The sequence below is a fragment of the Oryx dammah genome, unplaced genomic scaffold, assembly GCF_014754425.2.
Source record: "Oryx dammah isolate SB20612 unplaced genomic scaffold, SCBI_Odam_1.1 HiC_scaffold_26, whole genome shotgun sequence".
NCBI classification, from domain to species: Eukaryota; Metazoa; Chordata; class Mammalia; order Artiodactyla; family Bovidae; genus Oryx; species Oryx dammah.
Window position 1 is genome coordinate 73,896,518 of NW_024070210.1, and position 25,755 is coordinate 73,922,272.

The 25,755-nt window shown below is 43.4% G+C and overlaps 2 protein-coding genes across 2 annotated transcripts in view; one reads left to right on the forward strand and one right to left on the reverse strand.

Moving 5' to 3' along the window:
• Positions 1 to 6,662, reverse strand: part of AVEN (apoptosis and caspase activation inhibitor) — a 188,181-nt gene extending 181,519 nt beyond the window's left edge. The window contains exon 1 of the mRNA XM_040227003.1: positions 6,202 to 6,662. Within this exon, the coding sequence (XP_040082937.1) occupies positions 6,202 to 6,447 (246 nt within the window). The 5' untranslated portion in view covers positions 6,448 to 6,662. The remainder of the gene's footprint in view (positions 1 to 6,201) is intronic.
• Positions 6,663 to 19,398: 12,736 nt separating this feature from the next.
• Positions 19,399 to 21,464, forward strand: CHRM5 (cholinergic receptor muscarinic 5). Its single transcript, XM_040226997.1, has one exon. The coding sequence runs from the start codon at positions 19,415 to 19,417 to the stop codon at positions 21,011 to 21,013; it is 1,599 nt and encodes a 532-aa protein (XP_040082931.1). The 5' UTR covers positions 19,399 to 19,414; the 3' UTR covers positions 21,014 to 21,464.
• The last annotated feature ends 4,291 nt before the right edge of the window (positions 21,465 to 25,755 follow it).

Genomic DNA, 25,755 nt, shown 5'->3' on the forward strand with positions numbered 1-25,755 from the left:
GTGATTTTTTTCTTCCAACTTTGAACAGTGAACAAGGCAAGCCCCGGTTGTCTAATACAAATCAGAATGTCAAGAACTGAGGCAAGATGACAAGGCAGCTCAAACAAGGAGCACTGAGCCAAACGGGAGCTGGGGTTCAGGATATTCAGGAAGGGCATCCCTAAGGAGGAGACCCTGAACAGGGCCTCTGACAGTCCTGCAATTAGCAGAGTCTTCACATATTGATTTCCTCTGTTTCTGGGCATTACCTTTCTCACAGGGCTCCACACAGGTTCCAGATAGAAAGGAGAGCTCATTAAGTAATGCGATCTTAGTCCCCAGGCCTCAGATGGAGCAAGCAGGGGCCTGGGGGTTCATAAAGACTTTTTCAATGGGTTTTGAGCACGCATGTTTTTAAAAGAATCAAGTTCCAGGTATTCAAAGTCCATACTCTTTCCTAAGAGAAGTCTATCTTGGAAATACAGGACATAGGGACTTTCCTCACAGTCCAGTGGTTCAGACTTCACCTTCTAATGCAGGGGGGGTGGGTTCCATCCCTGGCTGGGAAGCTAAGAGCCCACATACCTCATGGCCCAAAAAACCAAAACATAACACAGAAACAATAGTATAACAAATTCAGTAAGGGTTTTTAAAATGGTCCACATCAAAACCATTTTTTAAGAGAGAGAAAGAAAGAAATACAGGACACTTAGCCCTTGAGGGCAAGGAAACCTCCCTCTTCTCGGCCATTCTCAGTCTGTGCTGTGTTCCCTGAACCCCAAGAAAAGGTAATTTGAAATATAGGTGTAGATGTTGAGAAAGTGTAACTCTAAAGACCATTCCCAAATAAGTAGTTTCCAATTCCTTGTTTTCAACAAAATTAAAATGGGACCTAATCTAGTTGTCAGCTGGCAGAGTATTCAAATGTTTTACAATAATGATTCTGGCATATAACCAGAAAGGCATTCAAAGAACTGAGTGACACGTATGATGAAAGCCCAGCCATTCCCATCTACCAATGTGTGACAACTATGTTCCTCAGTACCTATATCTTTACAAACAAAACTTTGGAAGAGAATTGATGGTGACTCTTGTCTCATTCAGCCAGTAAGTAATATTCATTCATGGATACTCAACTAAACTCACTAAGGAAAATGAGATGCATTCACAAAATTTTACATTTAACAAGTGCTAATTGAAATATACTGCTATAAATCAATGTGATTTTAATTTAGTCTAAAAGAAAAAACTTATACCCAAAACTTAAGGTTACAAAACATTTTTTAAATTTATTTTTAATTGCAGGATAATCGCTTTACAATATGTTTGGTTTCTGCCATACATCAACATGCATTAGTCAAAGGTATACATATGTCCCCTGCCTCCTGGACCTCCCTCCCACCTCCCACCCCATCCCACCCCTCGGTTGTCACGCTGGTTTGAGCTCCCCGAGTCACACAGCAAATTCCCGCTGGCTATCTGTTTTACACATGGTGATGGATGCTTTTCCGTCCCCCTCTCTCCATTCATCCCATGCTCTCCTTCCCACCCTGTGTCCACACCTCTGTTATCTATGTCTCAAGGTTACATTGTTTTAAATCACAGTTTTTTATATGGAAGCAGAAAGGGTCATCACTAAAAAATTGTCAAGTTCAAAAATATATTACACTGGGCCCAATTCTATGGGAGATGTGAAATTAAAATACAAGTTAGAAAGAATAAGGAATAACATCAGTCTTCTTACGGCTAAAAGTTTATTAATGTGGTTCTTAAATAGATGATGGTATACCAACTTCCAGTTATAAGATAAATAAGTATTAGGGACTTAAGGTACAACACAATAAAAACAATTAACACTGCTATATATTATATATAAAAGTTCAGAGACTAAATCATCATAAGGAAATTTTTTCTTTTTTTTGAATTTTGCATCTATATGAGGTGACAGATATTCACTAAACTTATCATGATAATCATTTCATGATGTATGTATCCAAATTATGCTGCACATCTTAACTCGTAAACAGTTAAATATCAATTATAACTCAGACTGGAAGAAAAAATACAAAAAAAAAAAAGAAAAAGGAGGAAGAACAGATACATAACGATAGTGAGTATTAAATGACTATAGTGTTTTCAGTATATATTTATTTTATGTTGGAAATTTTATATTCTGAAACAATCAGAACCATTGATTTAAAAGTTCATTACAAAAGTACAACCTCTTACATAATTTATCAAAATATTTTTAAGCAGGCTATAAGCAGGAAGTTTCGAGGATCAGTTGCCTGTGTTGATAATGAAAACACGTAAATGAAACAATGGCCAGCGAGAAAAGCAGACCTCCATCAGGTACATTAGCAAGGATAAGGATACCAAAATAGTTACAGGGTTGGAGGGGCAGTTCGCAGCAGCAGGGAAGAGGGCCAATTCCGTGATTACCAAAAGCTAATCTCAAAGCAATCTTCTTTTGGGACACTTAAGCACGTTCAGTTTCTAACCTAATTTATTTCAGGCTTTCTGAAAATAGGAGCAATGCAGTCTAGAGGCTGTCATTTGAGTTTGAGCTTTAATAGGCTCTCAGTCTCTGAGAGCTGGCTGACATGATGCAAGTGACTCCCTTCAGCCGCAACGAAAGAGCAGGTGCCTTTGACTGCCAGTAATTGATTTGCCATCGTTTCTTCTTACTGGTTCACACTAAGCTTGAACACCAAAGTTAGAGAATTCCCTTTTACTAAGTAAAATAGTAGCAGTAAAAACGTCAGAAGCATCTAATATTGATGACTACTCATGCAAAGGATTTACATCACTGTTCGCAAAGCAAAAATGTTTCATCCAAGAAAAAAAGCCTCCAAGTCTACTCTCCTTAATGCAATCATAAACAATTGTCTTATCTTTTACTGGACATAAGTAATCTAAAAATGGGTAAAAGTGACTGACATAAACATGGAGCAAGAAAGCAAAGATCTGACACCCACAATAATTGAAAATGGTATGTGTCACCTTAAAACCTTATAATTATATCAAACATCAGGAAAACAGGTATGTGAAAAGGATCCACACATCCCCTCTTTGAATCTCAAAGTCACTCCAGAGCTAAAATGCCTGGGTAGAGTTCACGCTCTGCCATCTGGGAGTTGAGTCATACTGGGTAAATTACCTAACCTCTCGTAACTGTGCCTCAGTTTTCTGATCTCATACTAAGTGCTCAATAAATGTGAGTTACCATTAGTATTACAGGGAAGAAAAAAATTTCCAATGACTGCCAACAGGCCTTGACTTACTCTCTGTTAACAGTTCATGGAAGACTAAACTAAGAAAATGCTGCTGCTGCTAAGTCACTTCAGTCACGTCCGACTCTGAGCGAGAAAACACTAGTACTTGGGAATTTTTAAGTTAATGATTGCATTAAGTACAATACTACACTTTTACCAGATATTCAAAGAAAATAAGTAGCCTTATGACATGCTTACTCAAACTCCATAGACTTGGGGTTCGCATCTATAGAGGGAATGATTTAAGAGCAAATGCCTAGTAGGTACAACATAACCAAATTACTGTGGGATATTACGTATCAAGACATTGTTTTGTTTTGTTTTCCATTTATAAGTCATGTATCCGTAGTAGTTGAAAGCAGAAAGCAAAGGGAACAGACAGTATTATACTCTGGAGTTAGGTACCTGGTCCTTACAAAACTAAAACTCTGTTGTAAATTTTTTCTTTCTAATCATTTCAGTGAGTCTCCATTTGGGGTACAAATGCACCATAGGGTATGAGAACAAGAAGTCAAAGGCAGCTTAACCAACTTTGTCCCATTTAGTCTTTAAGCATCAAGAATGGTATTCTTAGCAAGCCTAAATAGGAACAGCACTTCAGAACCTGAGAAGCAGGAGTGAGTTAGAGGCCACCAACCTAGACCAAAATGAAGGAATAATCTTTCCAACTTCTCTTCAACCAGCTCTACCTGAAAATATGATGGTGATAGCAACAGTGTCTGCAGCTACTCCCAGGTACTGTGCCAAGCATCTATGTTCACCGACACACTGAATCCTTAAACTGTAAAGTGAGAAAATACTAAAAGAAAATAAGAGATGGAATTTTCCAGACCATTCTAAAAATTGATAAAAACCTGAAGTCTTAATACTATAGGTACTACATTAGGGCAAATTTTAAATTATTCATCTCTAGATGATCTATCATTTTACTCAATTTAGTTCAATGAAGACCAAATACCAAAGAGACCACAACTACAATTACTGTTAAAACATGGTCCCTGCAACCAAGGAGTGTCAGCTTTGTTCTCAGTAAAGCAGTAATTGATTCACAAAAATATTAGAAATAAAACACAGTCAAGGGCTGTGCGTGCTTAGTCGCTCAGTCGTGTCCAACTCTGCAACCCCATGGACCAGGCTCCTCTGTCCACAGGATTCTTCAGGCAAGAATACTGGAGAGGGTTGCCATGCCCTCCTCCAGGGGATCTTCCCCACCCAGGGATCGAACCCACATCTCCCGCATTGTAGGCGGATTCTCAAATGAGCCATCAGGGAAGCCCTGGGCAAGGGCAGCTGGGTGTAAATCCCAGCGCTGCCACTACTAGCTGCAAGAGCTTAGGCAAGACAGTTAATCTATAAAAACAAGATTTTATACATATAAAATTTATATTGTTTTCTTGTTCTAGTTGCTAAGTTGGGTCCAACTCTTTGCCACCCCATGGACAGTAGGCTGCCAGGCTCCTCTGTCCATGGGATTTTCCAGGCAAGAATACTAGAGTGGGTTGCCATAAAGTGTGTATATGCATATAATAAATTTGTTTTAAGTTGAGATGGTTGGATGTCATCACTCACTCGATGGACATGAGTTTGAGCCAGCTCCGGGAGTTGGTGATGGACAGGGAAGCCTAGCATGTTGCAGTACATGGGGTCACAAACAGTTCGACAGGACTGAGGGACTAAACTGAACTCAAAGTTGTTTAAACAACTTCAAGTTGCTAAAAAAAAGTTGTAATAAAGTTTAATATACATTATGTTATAAAGACAAAATGTGATATATACAGTGTGCACTGGACTGGTCAGGTTCCTTTATTTCCTGGTGAGTTAAGAATTTCTTCATACCTCTCAAATTTTACTCATCTACCTTAATCAAGGTTGAATATGCCAAACCTAATTTTAAGCTTTTTAATTTTCTTCCAGTTTTCTTTCTTTACACAACTCCTTTCTTTAGGGACATTCTCTTATGCCCTTAAGATACCATAAATACTTCAGTAACAGGAAATTCTAACCAAAAATAAATTTTCACTCTATGCACATGGGAATTCAAAATATAAAGATGGTTTTGTACTACAAATGTTAAAATAACAGCAGAATAGTTCATAAAGACAGTAATTTAACTCCTTTAGCTAAGATAGCAGTATAGTAAAAGTCTGTCCCCAAATCATTCCCTGCTTCAAGCTGTAAGAGATTTCCAACTATGAATGTGTGAACACGGCCGATTATACTATTAAAATTGAGACCTGACTGCTGAAACATTTACAGATTGCAAGTTCAGACAGATGAAGACCACTGACCCCTACTCTTATACATATAAAATACTACTCTATAAAAAAAAAAAAAAAAAACTATGTATCTGATCCTGGCCCCAAATAGTAGAGTCCAGCCCGTCGGGGTCATTCTTTCATTCAATAAACATTTATTATGCGACTACTGTGTGACACGCATTGCACAGGCAGTGAACAAACTGAGTCCCAAATTTCTTCTTTCTTACTAACATAAACGTTTCTCTGCAAGGTCAGGCACCAAGAGACCAAGCCCTGGCTGCCCCTGGCTGCCCTGACCATCACACTGACACCGTACGCGAACCCAACGCGCCCCTAGACTTGCGGACCCACAGGCTCGACCGCTGGGTTCTTTAATAACTGGGCCACGAGCCCTCAGGTAAGCAGAAGAAGCCCCGCGCCCCGAAACGCCGGGAGTCCAGCAGAGAGGCCGGCAACAAGGCGCTCACGCCCGCCCGCGCCACGTGCACAGCCCCGCGCGCGCCCCCGCCGCCCTCCGCCCTCCCGGCGCAGGCGCCGTAACCGCCCAACTGGCGCGCGCCCCGGACGCCGCTCCCGGTTCTCGATTCGCGGAGGGGTCCCTCACCGGCCCCGCTCCCACGCGGCTGCGACCGCTCCCACGCGGCTGCGACCCCCCCCCCAACTAGACGCCACCCGCCGTTGCCTCTTACCGGTTCGCTGGTCCTGGCGCCGCGGCCTCCCGGCTCCCGACGGCCGCCTCTCGGGGCGCCTCCTCCTCGGCCACCGCGGCCGCCCCGGAACCCCCGGCCGCGGCCTCGGCGGCCGCCTCCATCTCCACCGCCACCTCTCGCTACGGCGGTCCCGGCGCCCGCCCGCTCGCGGTCGCGATCGCCGCCCGGCCGGCCGCGGCCGGGTCGGCGTCCCCTGCCGCCCCGAGCTCCTCGCTCCGCCTGCATCTGGCTGCCGCCGGCGACGCTGAGCGCGCGGGAGCTGGCCCCCCGCAGAGACGCCCTTGCCCCACCGGAAACGGGCCCCACGGAGGAGCGGCGAGCGCCGGGCCTAGGTGTCAGCGAGCGCGGGGTGCGGGGCCGGGGATGGAAGCCGGCCGCGGCGGGGGCGGGGCTGCCCTGGGGTTTGGCAGGTGGGGCCGGAGCCGGGGCTCCGGGAGGGCCGAGGGTTCATTGGAAAGGCCTGACCAGTGGGAGCTGCAGGTCAGGAGCAGGGGTGTTTCTAGGGGAGGGGCCGTGGTAAGTAAAAGGATGGGTTATAAAATAAACAGCTAATGTAATGTGAATTCATTTTTTGATTAAAATAAAGAAATATTGATATGGTGTATTTGCAAAGGGTCTTTAAAAGTATATATCAAAATATTGGTGTTACACCCCCCTCCCAAAGTCCAAGCTTCTACGTATCACACGCTAATAAATTGAGAGATGAGTTGTTGGGGCAAGGAATAGCCACTTGGTGGGAAAGCAGCAAACCGAGAAGATGATGGACTCCCACCGTCCAAAGAACTGTCTTGCCTGAGCTAGCGTTTTAGGCACCCCACTGCAGTACTGTTGCTGGAAAATCCCGTGGGCGGCGGAGCCTGGTAGGCTGCAGTCCTTGGGGTCGCTAAGAGTCGGACACCGCTGAGCGACTTCACTTTCACTTTTCACTGGCATGCATTGGAGAAGGAAATGGCAACCCACTCCAGTACTCTTGCCGGGAGAATCCCAGGGATGGGGGAGCCTGGTTGGCTTCCATCTACGGTATCGCACAGAGTCGGACACGACTGAAGCGACTTAGCAGCAGCAGCAGCATTCCTGTCGGCCTTAGGAGGGGCCTGGTCAGGATGTTTCTTGTGAGCTACACAAAGGCGTTTAATGCTCTTTACCTGGGAGGCAGGTAATGAGATGGGCTATTATATACAATTGAAGCTTATAGGCAACAGCCCTTTAGTGATTAACTTGTAATAGAATAAAAATGTTCCATATTACACTAGTGGTTAGCTGTGCTGAGCCTTCCAGTTAGTTAATTATTTTTCCTTTTTTTTTTCTGTTCAGTCTCCTGATTTTCACGAATGAATATGTGTAATTATTAAAGTTATGCTGAACTCCGAGTTCAGAAAGAGGTATGAAGAAGGTAAGGGAAGACCTTCAGGTGAGAGGCGGAGGCTGCAACAAGCCACTGGGAGTGGAGAGACAACCGGAAAAGAATTTTTGTAGAAGTGACTCCTTTAGCTCACACTGAGTGCATGAGTGTTAATTCTCTTATCAGCCCTATGTGGTAGGTACTACTGTCATCCTGTTTTACAGATAAGGAAACATCCCTAGAGAAAGTAAACCACTTGTCTGCTCTGACACAACTATGGTAGTGGTGGGACTAATAATCTAGCTCAAGCAAGCTCAGTCTGTTCATGTGTGTGTGTCAATGTAATTTATTTAGTAGAAAGTTTTGGAGACACCCATGTTTTGTGATTTAATATTTTGTTCCTTCTTATTGCTAAGAAGGAGTCCATTTTATGGATCCACTCTTAACTAAGGAGGAAAAGGGCAATTGGTTATATGGATACATGGGAGCCATTTTTAACTTTGTCTTATAGAAACCACATGAAAATAATACAGAGAAGCATTTACAGCATCCCTCATCCCATCAGTGTGGCAAAACATGTTTTCTTCCCAATCCTTTCTTACCCTTTTCCACATTCATATAGTTAACACTACTCATTGCTTCTAATTATCTACTCTGTGTTAGGCACAATGCTTGAAGATTTTTTAAAAAAGAAAAAAGCCACAGTCCTTGTTCTCAAGTAGCTCACTTCCCACAAGGAAGATAATAACTCCGTAGAGAGAGGACTGCTCCATTGTACTGAGTACCGTGAGAGGTTCAAGGTAAAGGCCGGAAGGAAGAAAAGTTAGCCTGCCTAAATGAGTTTTCCAGGGCTACCTGAGAAACAGACCCAGGAGCCAAGCCCTGATGGTTGAGCAGGAGTTTGCCTTGTTGATAAATCGAAATAGGGAACTACTGAAGGATTATAAACTGGAGAGAAACACAATCTTAAAACGGAGCATATTTCTAAGTGTTGATACTTACCACATAGCACTTCCCTATAAACCTCACAGCAGCCTTATGAGGTACTGCTGCATGCGTGCTATGTCGCTTTAGCTGGGTCTGACTCTCTGCGACCCTGTGGACTGTAGCCCACCAGGCTCCTCTGTCCATGGGATTCTCCAGGCAAGAATACTGGAGTGGGTTGTCATGCCCTCCTCCAGGGATCTTCCCAACCCAGGGATTGAACCCATATCTCTTATGTCTCCTGCATAGGCAGGTGGGTTCTTTACCACCACCTGGCAAGCCCCATTAGGTACTACTAGTGTTATCCATGTTTCACAGATGAAAGATCTAACACAGAGATGTGAAATAACTTCCAAGATCACAGAGCTAATGGATTGATTCCACAGCTAGTAATAGAATGATTGGAACCTAGAGCTGTCTGACTTCAGACTGTATGCTGTTAACTAACCACTATGGTTCAAACAGTAAAAAAAATCTGCCTGCAATGCTGGAGACTTGGAGTTCAATCCCTGGGTTGGAAAGATCCCCTGAAGAAGGAAATGGCAACCCACTCCAGTATTCTTGCCTGGATAGTTCCATGGACAAAGGAGCCTGGTGGGCTACTGTCCATGGGATCACAAAGAGTCAGACACAACTGAGCTACTAACTTTCACTTTCATACTCAGAAAACCATTCCATACAGGACAATCAGAATTCTAGGCAGCCCTTAGGAAACAACTGGAACAGTCCAAGTGACAGATAATTAGGGCCTAAATCAAGTTGCGAGCTAAGAAAGAAAACGAGACAGATATATGGAAGAACTGGTAGGCTTCTTGTCCATTTCTAAGGGGGAGGTCCAGGTAAGAAGTTAGGGGTGATACCCAGGTTTCCTGTTTGAGTGACCAGGGAGTTGATGATGCCATTAGTCAACAGTGGAAATACAGGGTTATGAGAGGAGATTTGTCAGGATAATAATAGTTTTTAAACATTATACTCTGCATTTTTCTTTGTTACGTCATTGTCTTAATAATAACATGTTTGTCAATAGACACTATTACTTCTCACCCAATACATCAGTTTTTCTTTCTTTTCCCTCTCTACTCTTCTCTGTCTTTCCCCTTTATCCCCATCCTATCCTATATTTCTCTTTTTTTAACCTTCCCTTTATTTGTGAAATTAACACTGTCAGCAGCACTCAGAATTAAGTTATTCATTCTTATGGTAAACTCTCAAATTCACACTCCCACCCCTAGAGAAACACCAAACAGGCAGATGGGAATAGTAGCAAGAATTTTATGCTTTTCTTTGCACCCCATAAAGGAACTAACAGAAGAATCCATTGGACAACCTGGGCCCTCATCCTCTGCGTGGCCAGGAGCTATAATGGTTTGGTACATTATCTCTTCTTAATTCTACAGAAAGTTGGCTGCTTGAAACCGGTTACAGTGGGATTTTTTAATTATTTATTTATTTTTGGCTGTGCTGGGTTTTCGTTTGCTGTGTAGGCTTTTCTCTAGTTGCTGCGAGCGGTGGCTCCTCTCTAGTTTCGATACATGGGCTTCTCGCTGCGGTGGATTCTCTTGTGGAGCTCAAGCTCTAGAGCTCAAGCTCCAGTAGTTGTGGCTCATGGGCTTGCTTACTCCAGGGCGTGTGGGATCTTCCAGGACCAGGGATGGAACCCATGTCTCCTGCATTGGCAGGTGGGTTCTTTACCAGTGAGTCACTAGGGAAGCCCTACAGCTGGAATTTTTATACCACAGAAACTGGCAAAATTAGGACTTTTGGAAGTGGGAGTGGAAACAGTTAAATATTTATCAGCATGCCACAGGCTTAGGCTCTCCCCGAGAGGAAGAGCCACATAATTAATCTCACACCAGACAGCACAAATAGGGGCTTCTCAACTTTGGTACATTTAGGGCTGGGTAATTTTTTGTGTGGTGGTGGCTTGTCCTGTGCATTGTAGAATTTCTAACAGCATCCCCAAGCTCTACCCACTAGGTGTTACTCACTGGCAACCCTCCCTCCCCCGACTTATGGCAACCAAAACTGTCTCCAGACATTTGTCCCAAGGGACGAAATCACCCTGGTTGAGAACCACTAGCACAAATTGATTTAACTATATGACTGTCCTTCTAGACACCTCCAAAATTATGAGGTTGAAAAGATCAGTGGGTTTTATGTTAAGCCAGCCTCGTTAGGACATGGAGAGACTTGATTTGTGGATAGTAAGAGCTAACATTTATTTTGTGCCTTGCAAAACTCCAAGCACTTTACACAGGCTAAATTTAATCTTCATTAATATTTCTATGAATAATAGAATTACTACTATCCCTACTTTACAGATGAGAAAACTGAGTCACAAAGGAGTTCAATCATTTGCTCAGGCTAATGAGTGACAAAATCGAGATTCATACCTGATCAGTCTGGTTTCAGAATCTGTGTTCTTCAGTCTATACTTCAGATGCCATTAGAAGTGCAGAAACTACATTACTTTGCCCTCCCCATCTATCAGTTCAAGGGTCTTTTCAATTGAACCAAAAGTGTTTAGGATATGGAGAATTCAGGGGTCTCCTGCTAATACCTAATTAGAGGACACCACAAGTAGAAATTCTTTTAACCAGGACGTTGAGTGTATTCTCATCTGATTATGATCCACATTGGAAAAGTGTCTGTCACCTACTACACTGCAAAAAGAAAAAAAAAAAAAAAGAGAGAGATCTTTTAGTTTTATAAATAACAAAGGGAAGAAGGGAAGGAGGATTTTCTGCTATTGCTTTGACTTGATAGTCCTGATTTTAAATATATGCCACTGCATGAATAAAAAATTCAGTTTTCCCTTAGGTAGTATTCATGAGATACAAAAGCAAAGTCCTGAATTACATAGGTGAGTCCTTAAGAAAACAAACCATTTTTTGGCATATTTTTACATATATATGACCTATGATGTCAATTCCTTAAGGCAAGAGTTCTCAAAATGTGGGCAAGCAGCATAGTGTCACCTGGGAACTTATTAGAAATGCAAATTTTGGACTTCCTGGTGATCCAGTGGTTAAGAATCTACCTGCCGATGAAGGGAACATGGGATCGATCCCTGCTCCAGGAAGATTCCACATGCCCAGGGGCAACTAAGCCCAAGCACCACAACTACTGAGCCCGTGCTCTAAAGCCCGAGGTGCAACTGCAGCAGCCTTGCGCCCAGAGCCTGTGCACCACAGCAAAAGGAGCCAGTGCACTGCAGCTAGGAAGCAGCCCCTGCTCGCCGCAGCTAGAGAGAGCCCACGCAAAGCGATGACGATCTAGCACGGCCAGAACATTAAGAGGAAAAAAGAAACGCAAGGTCTCAGGCTTTACCCCAGAATCAGAAATGTGAGGATGTGGCCCAGCAATCAATGCTTTAACCAACCCCTCACCAGGTGACTGTGACGAATGCCCAGGTTTGAGAACCACTGTCTCAAGGTAGTATTGGGCATTTAAATATCACAAGAAAGCCTCCTAACTCCTAGTCCAAGACTATGGAGTTCATAAGCGCTCATTGTCTAATGAAAGCAGATATTATGATAGGATCTTTTTAAAGGCCCTGTCCCCTTGCAAATATTAATATAACTTTTCTGGGGAAAAAAAGCAGTTCCTGATTCTTCTCTCTGTAGGCAGGCAGATTTTCTACAGTTTAGTTGACTTCTGATGCATAGTCTATGAACAATGCAAATTGGAAAACAAATCTCTCAAAAAAGATGTCCTTTTATTTACTTTGTGTTTTTAACAGCTGCATCCACTACTGAGGGATGCGCCCAGGCTGCAGGGGAAGGGAGTCTGGCAGGAGCCATCCTTTCAGGCCAGGGTCCAGCCGATAACCCAGTGAAGATGAAGGCACGTGAACTGTCTGTCAGCTCACAATGTTGCTTTGGCCTTGAGCTGGAATCGGGGGTAAAGAACTCCCCAAAATCAACAGAACAAACTCTCAACACACAGAATTCATAACCTGATCCCTTCTCCTCTCTCCCTCCATCCTCATTCCCAGCTGCTGTTCTTGCTTTCTATATCACAGAGAAATAGAAGCAATCAGAAAAGGCTTTCCACCACTGCCGTCACCACAGATCCTAGGCTGCCTTTCTGTGCCTGTACACATGTACCCTACCTCCTCTCCTGTTCTCCAAATGGGTCTCAGCTCCAGTGCAAGGCCAAGGCCTCTACGACTGTACTGGCTCCTCTCCCTGCTCACCTACTGGAGGACATCTCTCCAGCAACATCGGATAGTTGCTAACTGATAAAGCAGTTACTCACATTAGGCTGCAAAAATGCTACATTTCCACCTTTCTTTAAAAAAAAACAAAACTCTTGTCCTTGCATTCTAGTCCAGCTTCTGGCCCAATTCTCTACTCCTTTCTAAAGCAAAGCTCCTCAGAAGAGTCATCTACAGCTCTCTTATTTCTCCTCCCACTCAGCCTCTTAATTCACTACACAAGGCTCTCATGCCCACCACTTTACCAATGTGATTTATGATCTCCATGTAACTAGGTCCAGTAGGTCTCAGTCTTAATCTTTCTTTTATTTTTTTATTAAAGGATAATTGCTTTACAGAATTTTGTTGTTTTCTGTCAAACCTCAACATGAATCAGCCATAGATATACATATAACCCTTCCCTTTTGAAAATCTTTCTTGATTATCAGTCTCATTTGATGCAGTTGATCACTCCTACTCTTTGAAACATTCTCTTGTTGCTTCCAGAAGACACCAGGCTGGGGAATTCAAAGATGCATATATAAGGCACATCTCCAAGTCTGTTAGGAAGACTTGGACAATACACTCAAGAGTGTCTGAACTTCAAGAGTTTTACATAAATCCATTTGTGGCAGTACTGCCCAGACTTGCCCATGTCCTGGCACACATAAAAAGATAACACCTGCCCAATACTGTGGGATGAGACAAGACTGATCTCAACAGAAGACAACCCACCTAGGCAACTCCAAGCCCTGAGGGTCACAGCACATGCATTGAAGGACTCCAGTTCATGTCTTCATGTAAAGCAATCCCACCTCTGTTTTCCAGATACAATGAAAATACAATCATTTGATGACCTCGATAATAGACTTTTCTGTCGCATAACTGTAAAGGCTCAACAATTCTTGTGTCCTCTTTTTCTTAGAATTGTAAAAGTTTAACTCCTTCCGTTCAAGAACTGTTGTATAGCTCTTATGTACCCCATGGCTTGTAGCCCAGTGGTAAACACAGAACATGTTTTTAAAAACATATCAGATTAAAATTCTGCTTCAGATATTATTGCTTCAGCAACACCAAGACATTTTTTTTTACGTGAAAACAGGTTTATTTAGAGAGATACACATTCCACAGGCAGAATGTGGTTTGTTTCATAAGGCAAGAGTGGCCGACAAGCCCTTTCTTAATCACTATACACTCTTGGACAGCATTCTATTCTATCAAGAGTTAGACAGAACTCACCTGCCAGAAGAAACCAAAAATGACAAGTCCAGAACCCCCCTTAGTCACACATGTTGTCACTGGAAGTTGGAAGTTCTTTCTTAAATCTAACTTGATGGCAGGTACCATGTGTTTACACTTACTTTCTATGATTTATCTTTGAAAAGTAGGAAGGGGAAGCAGTATATGAATATTCTATATAACACATGATCTGGTGATAGTGGTGTCCTGACATCACTGGACTGTAGATGCTACTGAAGTTTTCCACTGTGGTTGTTATAGAAACAGTGAGGAGTGGTTCAGGCATAAAGCTTCTCAGAGAAGTATTTCAGAAGTATTCCAGAAGTCATCAAGGCCACTCCACAAGGAGAGAAATTCATTTGGTACAGTGTTACCTTTTTTGTTTTTATGCTGTTTTACTTCATTTGTTGACAACAAAGAAGCAAGAAGCAATCTACCAAGGTCAGGAACAAGAACACTTTTATTTCTCCCAGACTCTTGTTTTCTGTTCAGTAGTGGAAAATAAACCAGGGAGGATTATCTGCTCTCTGTTGATTCAGGCACCCTAGAAATAAACATACTCTCAACACTATGGTGAAAAATGGTAACTTTTAAACTTTGAGTAACAAGTAAGAAGGCTTCCACGGTGGCTCAGAGGTAAAGAATCCACCTGCAATGCAAGAGACTCAGGTTCAATCCCTGGGTCAGGAAGGTCCCCAGGAGGAGGAAATGACAATCCACTCCAATACTCTTCTTGAACGGAAAATCCCACAGACAGAGGAGCCTGGTGGGCTACAGTCCATGGGGTCACAAAGAGTAGGACATGACTGAGAGATTGAGCGCACACACACTCAACCAAACAAGAACTCTGAAGAAATTTCTCCCCCACTATAAACACTTACACACACACACACACACACACACACACACACACACACAAATTTAAGATTCACCCTTCCATAAATACAGTTTTTCAGTCAAAAACCTTTCAATGATTCAAAAAGCTTATTGTCGAATAGTATGATGCCTTAAAGTCGGTTTTCACCCTCAACTATCATCCAGCTAGTGTAACAAAAAGAAATCAATCTTTCAGTCATGGAACCACTTCATCTCCCAAATGACTTTGTTTGTGGAAAGGTCTGTACATTCCCAGTAGCTTAGGAATTGGGGTGGGTGTGGGGGGGAATCATTCTCCCAAAAGTGAAGCAGTGGGAAAAAATGAAAGAATAGAGGGAACCAAAGGTGGAGAGGAAATAATGTGTTAATTTCAAACAGGAACAGTAAGAATAACTCGGAAGGCAGAGGGGGACCTGAATTGTTACTGGACATTTCAGTTGGAAAATTCCAATTTCAACAGCACATTGTAAGCTATGGTTCTCCTTTTCTAGGAAGTTCAGAAATTACCCTCAGCCTTGCTATGTACAGTTCCTGGATCAGCAGCATGAAGAGGTTTCTAGAAATGTGGAATTGCAAGCCCCACCCTTCTTCAGTTTAACAAGACCCACCGCCCCCCACCAGGTAATTCATGAGCATTTTGAGAAGCATTGATTCTGTTCTGATCCTGGGAATCTTTCAGATCTAATGTGCTCACCTTGAATGGCACAGATCTAGAGAGGCTTTCCACCCTGGCTCCACGTGAGACTCACCCGAGTAATTTCACAGCAACATAGACCCATGTCTCTTCACATAATTAGATTTTGAGTTAACAGGTCTGGGGTGGGACCCCAGACATTAGTATTTTTAAAAAGCTCCTAGATTATCCTAGTAAATGGCTTAGGGTAAGATCCACTTACCTAGACTAACTCTTCATTTTGTAATAATTAAAACCCCAAACTGCCACTAGAAAAGGACCTGGTGGTATCCCTACATTATCTGATTTGGGAGTCCTCAAAACAATCTGTAAGGTGGATACAGCAGATATTGTTCTACTCTTTAACAAATATTGTTATGTCTGTTTAATAGGTAATTAGCTGAGAGCTGCTTTCACTATGCTATATTATTGAGCAGATAAATAACTATTTTCCTGGCTGAAAATAGAGGAAAGTCAAGGCTAAAAATTAACACAAAATCCAGTGTTTTCCATTGTCAGTCTACAAGAAAAGCCTGAACTCACTTTAAAGAATAAATCATCAATGCCAACCTCTTAATTTTATATGTGAGGAAACTGGGCCCCAGAGATTTGTCTCAAATCACAAGATTTTAGCTGAAATGAGAACTCAGATCTCCACGGTCCTAGTTCAGTATGTTTCCCACTAAACTGCATTTTCCAAGTGCGATCCATCTTGTGGGATTACACAAGATACTAACTGCTGTTCCACTGAAAAATGTTAGATATGCTAAGTCACCTCTGGGTTAAAATAAATTCAGGAGTGTCCTTGACCTCAGGACCTCTCAGCCTTCACTGGGTTCCTATGTCTTCTGAGTCTCTGGGAGCTTTTAGATGGTATTTCCACAACTTACCAGACTATGGACACAGTTTTTTCAATCAAGAATCTTAAGGTGGTCCTATTCCAATGAGCCGGAGAAGGCACTGGCAACCCACTCCAGTACTCTTGCCTGGAGAATCCCATGGCTGGAGGAGCCTGGTAGGCTGCAGTCCATGGGGTCGCTAAGAGTCAGACACGACTGAGCAACTTCACTTTCACTTTTCACTTTCATACATTGGAGAAGGAAATGGCAATCCACTCCAGTGTTCTTGCCTGGAGAATCCCAGGGACGGGGGAGTCTTGGTGGGCTGCCATCTATGGGGTCGCACAGAATCGGACACGACTGAAGCAACTTAGCAGCAGCAGCAGCATTCCAATGAGCAGACTTTGAGGAGGACTGTGGGTTACTTTGGAGAAGGCAACAGCAACCCACTCCAGTACTCTTGCCTAGGAAATCCCATGGACGGAGGAGCCTGGTGGGCTACAGTCCAGTGGCAAGGAGTTGGACACAACTGAGCGACTTCACTTTCACTTTTCACTTTCATGCACTGGAGAAGGAAATGTCAACCCACTCCAGTATTCTTGCCTGGAAAATCCCAGGGACGGGAGCCTGGTGGGCTGCCGTCTATGGGGTCACACAGAGTCGGACACGACTGATGTGACTTAGCAGCAGCAGCAGCAGTAGGCTACTTAGGTTGAGTGGTTGGAAACAATTTGTTCTGCCCCCAGTGGTAGGGCACCAACTCTAGTAACTGAAGGGGAGAGTATCATCAGTACCATGAAGCATCTGAAACGGATGGCTCAAGGTTGCAGAAATATGGCCTCATCGTTTTATTCCAACTTATCCCTTAATAGACCATGCCTCAGACCCATACCCACAGTAGGAAGAGTCATTTTTGACCTCCTTCTTGCCAGATTGCTATCTTGTAATGAGCATTTTCCTGTGTCAGTCTCTATGCAAAGCACTTAACCCGGATTATTTTGTTTAATCTTTACAACAATCCTATGAGGTAAGGACTCTTAGTGTTGCTGTTTAGTTGCTAAGCTGTGTACGACTCTTTTGTGACCTCATGGACCACCAGATTCCTATGTCCACAGGATTTCCCAGACAAGAATAATGAAATGGGTTGCCATTTCCTTCTTCAGAGGATCTTCCGCACCCAGGGATCAAGCCCACGTTTCCTGCATCAGTAGGAAGATTCTTTACCATTAAGCCGCCTGGGAAGCCCTACGGGCCACTATAAATGATCTTTTTTTCCATTTATCAAAGTGCTTATTCCATTTATCTGTGTGTGGGGGCGGGGGGCGGTGGGGAACTTTTTGAGGAATGTTTAAGAACAAGGGAGCTAACAAGTCTGAAATGTGCAGCGAAGGCCAGGAGGCTGGAAATCCAGCAGCAGTTAATGCTGTAGAATTGACTCTGAAGGCAATCTGGAAGCAGAATTCTTTCTTCTCAGCCTTTACCCTTAAAGATTTCAACTGATTAGAATCATCCAGTCATCAGTTATGGAGGACAATCTGCTTTACTTGAAATCTACTGATTCAGCATGAAAACACAAAAGACCCTGAATAGCCAAAGCAATCCTGAGAAAGAAAAATGAAGCTGGAGGAATCAGGCTCCCTGACTTCACACTATACTACAAAGTTACAGAAATCAAGACAGTATGGTACTGGCACAAAAATGGAAATACAGATCAATGAAACAGCATAGAAAGCCCAGAGATAAACCCATGCAGCTATGGTCACCTAATCTATGACAAAGGAGGCACGTAATACATATAATAAAGAAAAGACAGTCTCTTTAATAACTAGTACTGGGAAAACTGGACAGCTACATGTAAAAGAATTAAATTAGAACACTCCCTAACACCATACACAAAAATAAACTCAAAATGGATAAATGGATTGAAAACCTAAATGTAAGATCAGACACTATAAAACTCTTAGAGGAATACATAGACCACTCTTTGACATAAACCACAGCAAGATCTTTTATGATCCACCTCCTAGAGTAATGAAAATAAAAACAAAAAATAAATGGGACTTAATTAACCTTAAAAGCTTTTGCACAGCAAAGGAAACCATAAATAAAACAAAGAAGACAACCCTCAGAATGGGAGCGAAGCTGTCAAAATACATGCTGTTAGCACTGATTACCTTGGCAAGATAATTTAGAAGAAAATTTTGCTTTCTAAGTTATACATTTTTACATTGGTTGAACTTTTACAAGGAACGTATTACTTTATAATCAGAAAAAAAAAATTAAAACAATTTGTGACATTGCAAACAGCCCCAAAATGGAAGAGGGGGGACCATCATCTTTAGCCACTGGGGCAACGTTTGAACCTTTTAGATGAAAACTGGGTATACATGGGGAGTTTGTGCATTAAATCAGGAAGAAGTGGTGTAATGCAGCTTTGGCTCACAACAGTGCCTGAATAATGTTTAATGACTGAATTTATAATTAAACTCAATAATGTTTAATAACTGGACTTATAAAGTAGGTACAACTTGTCTTTTTCCCAAGTGCATGAAAAAATAGGTACTTACCACCAGAGCTTAAAAAACAGAGGGTCTTCCCTCAAAAAGTAAGACCGTAGTCTAAGGCAACTTAACATCACCCGTTTTCCCCTCTTTACTGCCTTCCAACAATTCAATTCCTTTTTGTTCCCATTCTGATTGCCCTTGTCATCATACTGTTTTTTAAAATTGCCTGTTGGAACCACAAGAGGGCCTCTCGTACAAGAAAGGCTCTCAGGCATTAGTAATTATAAAAAGCAAAGGGAAGAGACACCTATAAAAAGTGTCATCAAAACTTTAGAAATTTCAGCATCTTGCTCTCAATAGGTGTGGGAGCACATTTAATGTCCTATTGGAAATTATAAACAACGAGTGGAAAATAAATTCATGCTGGTGAGTGGAGCTAATGACTTTCCCTCTCTTCCAGGTGCTGACCAGAAGAGGTGGGATAGAAGAGAGATCCGTCTAGAACCTAAGACTCCTGATGTAGACTCTTGCACCAGGATGGAAGGGGAACCTTACCACAATGCATCTACTGTCAACAGCACCCCAGTGAGTCACCAGCCTTTGGAACGCCATGGGCTGTGGGAGGTCATCACCATTGCAGCTGTCACAGCGGTGGTGAGTCTGATCACCATCGTGGGCAATGTCTTCGTCATGATCTCCTTCAAGGTCAATAGCCAGCTGAAGACAGTTAACAACTATTACCTGCTCAGCTTAGCCTGTGCAGATCTCATCATTGGGATCTTCTCCATGAACCTCTACACTACGTACATCCTCATGGGACGGTGGGCTCTCGGGAGTCTGGCTTGTGACCTTTGGCTTGCGCTGGACTATGTGGCCAGCAATGCTTCTGTCATGAACCTTCTGGTGATTAGTTTTGACCGTTACTTTTCGATCACAAGACCCCTCACGTACCGGGCCAAGCGTACCCCAAAGAGGGCTGGCATCATGATTGGCTTGGCCTGGCTGATCTCCTTCATCCTCTGGGCCCCCGCGATCCTCTGCTGGCAGTACCTGGTTGGGGAGCGGACAGTACCTCCAGATGAGTGCCAGATCCAGTTCCTCTCTGAGCCCACCATCACTTTCGGCACTGCCATTGCTGCCTTCTACATCCCTGTTTCTGTCATGACCATCCTCTACTGCCGCATCTACCGGGAAACGGAGAAGCGAACCAAGGACCTGGCTGACCTCCAGGGCTCAGACTCCGTGGCTGAAGCTGAGAAGAGAAAGTCAGCTCACCAGGCTCTGCTCAGGTCCTGCTTCAGCTGCCCCCGGCCCACCCTGGCCCAGAGGGAAAGGAACCAGGCCTCCTGGTCATCCTCCCACAGGAGCACCTCCATCACTGGGAAGCCATCCCAAGCCACCGGCCCGAGCACTGAGTGGGCCAAAGCCGAGCAGCTAACCACCTGCAGCAGCTACCCCTCCTCAGAAGACGAGGACAAGCCCGCCACGGATCCTGTCTTTCAAGTGGTTTACAAGAGTCAAGCCAAGGAAAGCCCAAGGGAAGAGTTAAGTGCTGACGAGACCAAGCAGACTTTTGCGAATGCTCAAAGTGAAAAAAATGACTATGACACCCCGAAATACTTCCTGTCTCCAGCTGCTGCTCATGGGCCCAAGAGTCAGAAGTGGGTGGCCTACAAGTTCCGACTGGTGGTAAAAGCTGAGGGGACCCATGACACCAACAATGGATGCCGCAAGCTAAAAATCATGCCATGTTCCTTCCCAGTGTCCAAGGACCCCTCAACAAAAGGCCTCGATCCCAACCTCAGCCACCAGATGACCAAACGAAAGAGGATGGTTCTCGTCAAAGAGAGGAAAGCTGCCCAGACCCTGAGTGCAATTCTCCTGGCTTTCATCATCACTTGGACTCCTTACAACATCATGGTCCTGGTTTCTACCTTCTGCGACAAGTGTGTCCCAGTCACCCTGTGGCACCTGGGCTACTGGTTATGCTATGTCAATAGCACTGTCAACCCCATTTGCTATGCCCTCTGCAACAGAACCTTCAGGAAGACCTTTAAGATGCTGCTGTTCTGCCGATGGAAAAAGAAAAAAGTGGAAGAGAAGTTGTACTGGCAGGGGAACAGCAAGCTCCCCTGAAAAGTAATGACTCCTCTCAAAGAATAACCATGATCAAGGTCCCCTGAGGGTGGGCAAGCTGATTCTGGTTTACTTTCCAAAAAGACATCTGTCCTTTTGAGTCCCTGAGAACTTTGTAAAGGATCAAGGTCTACTGTCAAAAGGAAGGAGTCACAGCTGCCGCAATCGCTGCCATACTGAATGACCCTGGTCTATGACCAGGACAAGAGTGTCTGATGCCACTGGAGCTTGCCACTGAAGTAGAGAGACAAACTCATGCCCCTTCACAGGAGCAGGCACCCTGGGTCACAGTGACCAGTGGCCGAGGCAGCTCCTGCCTAACCTTCTGCGGGGGACAGCGAGAATAGAAACCTAGTCCCAGAGTTTTGTGTGGTACGTTTGTGTCTATGCAGTTGGCTCATCTCAGTGGAAACCGGGAAGATGAAGTCAGTGTCCCCTGTTAACAAGAGCGATATTCTGCTGGTTTCTGGGACTCTATTCCTTTATAAACTGATCAGTATTTATTATGCTGCTATTGTGTGTTCCATACTGTGGTGTGTTTTCCTGTTCCTACATCTGAACGAAGCTCTTGCTCCTCCCTTTCACAGCAGATGCCACTTCCTGGTACCCACAGAGGCCAGGCTGGTCCCCACAGAACCACCCTTCCCCTCAGAGTCTCGGGTCTGGAAGGACACTGGAACCCGATCATACCCAGTCCTACAGAGGGGCTTCTATTCTGCTAATAAAGATCACCAGGTCTCCACAGTCAATTATTTTGCTTTTACCAATGGGAAGTTTTTCCTTTTACACAAATACTATGTATTCTAGTTTGTGCCCTTTTGAACCCATTTACTGAGGCTCCTCCTTAGGAAGATTCATTGTATGAAAGCCCTTTACTGGGTAAAGACCTTCTCCAGTCTATTTAATCACGGTTCTCAAATCGTTTTTAGAAGCCTTACATTCACATTTCTTCACAAGGCAAACCTGAGGCAGAATGCGCAAAACAAATCTGGTTTCACTCCATGCTTTTGAACTTCTTCCAGTCCTTTTGGCAGGCCCTCATCCAGACCCCCAACTCACACCCTGCACGAGCAGGTCACTGTGATGCTTCCAGTCAGAAGTGCTATTTAGAGAGACAGGGGGGAAAGGCTGGGTTGTTTTTTTTAAAAAGAAAAAGATCTTTCAAATCATGGCTCAAAAATGACCAACTTATTCATTCATCTCCAGATTCCCCAAAACAAGAAGCCCCCCAAAAATACAGTTGGGGTCTAGTAAAGCTGGCTATGGTCATTAAAAATGACCATGTTTTCTTTACAAGCAAAAATGTAGGCGACAATAATATATAATAATAAAGTTATAACATAGGGAATTCTCTGACGGTCTAACACTTAGGGCTCCACACTTCCACTGCAGGGTGCACAGGTTCGACCCCTGGTCAAGGAACTAACTTTCTGCATGCCATGCAGTGTGGCCCAAAAGGAAAAAAATTTGATCAAAATACATATAAGTATCAGGATTATCAAAAGAAAATTTTAATTGAAATCTGTGTATATAAATAAACCAAATCTAAGAGTTTCCTTTGATAATTCTGAAAATTAACTAACATGCAAAAAATTAAAACAATACAATAGGGCATAAAATTAATGGTCCACAAAGAAAGCAGCAATATAGCACACAGCAAGGATTTTAAAGTTGAAGCACTTCTGTCAGACAGAAGCTCATATGTAACCTGTTGACTATAGCTGCAGTTGTATGTAAAAATCACTGGACTTCCCACCTAATGTGAGCCAGTTCTTTTTCAGCCTCTTCTGCTAAGGGGATGTAAAAATAGCAGGCTTCGTCATCCTGGGAATTTGGTAAGTGGATATAGGAGAGCTTCAACCTTCCACTGAAGAGTGAATTGGCCTCCTTGAGGGAGTCCCAAGAAGGCTTCACGGAAGTGGAAACCCAGGCCTCTCCAGCCCTGTAGGAACTTAAGGCTGAGATGGAACATCTTAGAAGCAGTGTAGCTGCTGAGTCTTTATGAAGGGCAGGTTGATGCCTGTCAAGCATCTGATAGAGAATATTAATGAACTGGCTTAGTTCTCCAAGACAACGGCTCCCAGGTCTATAGGATGCCAACAGGGTGTGCAAACCTGTTCCACCAGCTCTAGATAAACAGTTGATTCTTTTAGTTTAAGGCTTTGACTCCTGACAAAAGTGAAAATCCCTCCAAGAGGACAGTGCTCTGATCTCATTCACTGTTCACAGTAGAGAGAGAGATTAAGCTAATTCAAACAAAAGGATACAGAATGGAGGGGGAGGGTTGCTGAGGGCACATCTTTCTCACTCCACAATTGCCTAGAACTTAAGACTTTTGGTTCGTCTTTTGTGAAATTAATTGAGAGGCCTAGGTCTCCTTCATTATAGCTTTGGGAGGCAGCCAGTTATGCAGACTACCTATGTCCCTTAAAAAGACAAAAAGGATGCTTTAAACTACTAGGGGAAGCTAGACTTCTTTAGAATAGGGCCTCTGGTGGGGTCCTCAGAATGAACTGCTCCAACTGTAAGCTACAGGGACCTGACTAGTGGATGGGTGGGGTGTGGGCCAACTTTGAGTTTTAGGCCTTCTTATGTCCCATCTCCAAAGCTCTGTCTGTGGTAAACTATGTGCAGCCTTGATTAGTTGCCTATTGGATGCTGCCATGTTGCTAATATTGTGGTTTGTTTCTCCTTGGTGTGAGTTTGATGGCTTGTCAAGGAATCTGTTTTCAGTACAGTTTTTGGTTAAAGCGTTTTGTCAATACTCCTGGCTTCTGCTTTGCTGCTTTGGTGACTGTCCTTTGGGGGTGATGCTGATGTTTGGCTCTGTCATTGTGAAATCTGTACCTAATCTCCAGCTAGGAAAATACCATTGTCTCCTGTAAATACTGGAATTACAGCAAAGGATGTGGGAACTGGGCTGCTTTCCTGTATTGTACTAGCATTATTCTGGATATTAAAGAAATGTAACCACACAGTAGTCCAAGGCTAAGTGTTAAATAAGAAAATGGTCTCAGTGAGCTTGCTAGACCCATCTATGTTAAAAATTACACACACACTCACGTGGCCTGGCCTTTTAAGAGCAGAGGGACTGATACATAATGTAGACACATGTCCCCCTTGTCACCTTTGTGATTTCCCCCTTTCCTCTCATAGACCAATAACCAAATTAAGATGAAATAATGCTGACAAAATTCCTATGACTAAAATGCTTCCATTTCCCTCCAGGACAAGGGAGATGTGGCAGGCCAGAATTCTGGAGTAGCTTTTCCCTTCTCCAAGGGATCTTCCCAACCTAGGGATAGAACCCAGGTCTCCTGCATTGCAGATGAATTATTTACCAGCTGAGCCACAAGGGAAGCTATGGCAATCTACTTGTTCAAAAGGTCCTCTTCCTACTTAGTATGTCCCTTGAACCAGCCTCACATCACCAGATGCCCTTCGGCTCCTGCTAAGAGTAGTTCTTCAGAGTTCAATTCCCAGACTTCAGCAATGATTTTCTAGAGAGTCATCCTGATGAATGCATCTCAGTGGTATTCCAGCAAAGGAATGACTCATCTCTAACAAAGAGAGCTCATACTCAATCCATTTATCCCCAGTATCACTCACTGGGGAGCTGGTGGGGTTTTTTTTAGCAATCCCATAATATATCCAAAGATGGGTTTGTAGTCCAGCTATTTTCAGTGAAAATTCATGACGCTACTGACCATGGTGTGCTAACTACAGGCCAGTCCCCCTATTGTAGTTTACAGCAGACTATAGTGGGAAACACTATGGCTGGAAGACAGTTTGACCCGGGATTTGGAGGACTACTCTTCTCCCTGAAAAACTAGATAGCAATGACTGGAAAATCTTTTTGTTGGAGCCTTTATACCCAGAAGTAGAGCCTATCCTGGAGAGTCAGAAAAAAAAAAAAAAAAAACCCCTATACTAGGTTTTGTTTTATAGTCATTTTTATGATATTAATGATTAATAAAATAGCATATAATTGCTTATAAATAAGCAAATAACAAAAAATTACCAGTAATTCTACTACCCAGAGATAACCTCTGCTAAATATCTAAGGGTCTCTCCTTGTGTACAGAAACAGATATTTTAAAACACACAGAGCTGCTAAGTACTGTTTGGCATGGATCATATCCAACATTTTACTTAGACGCTCTCAAGTAATTCTTTGGTCTTTTTCTTTTTCCTCAGTTTGGTTTCCAGGCCTTTCAGAAAGGAGTCTTACCCTGTCTGGATATAGCCTAACCCTCCTATTCCATAATCCAATCCCTTCTTAAGGTAGAGGTCAGGCAGGAATGCAGAAGTTAGAGAAAGTACCAATAGGATTCTGCAAGGATAGTTTCAAAATCAAATACACACAATCACACACATACTTACATACATAAAACGAATATGTGTGAGGATAGAGAAGAGCCTCGGGTTCAAAGTGGCAGCAGTTGGTTTGGAGTGGGAGGGCGGAGAGCATACTGGGAACTCAGAGTCCTCTGAGATTCCTTGAAGAAGAGCAGAAACTTCACTCCCAACCAGTCCCCAAAGAGGATGAAGAGGAGAAACTGTTTCACGCCAGAGATCTCTGCTGGATTACATCATTTAAAGACATGAGTTGGGTCAGAGGCGGGCAGAAAGCAAGTGAGGAGGGAAGGCAATACTTGTTTTTCTTCCATTATTATCTCAAAAGTTTTGGGGTCCTTGAGGTTCCTACTAAAGTGCAGGCTTTGGGGCAGTGATTTTCATAT

Coding starts and splice junctions, on each gene's coding strand:
- CHRM5 (XM_040226997.1), top strand. CDS start 19,415: ATGGAAGGGGAACCTTACCACAATGCATCTACTGTCAACAGCACCCCA.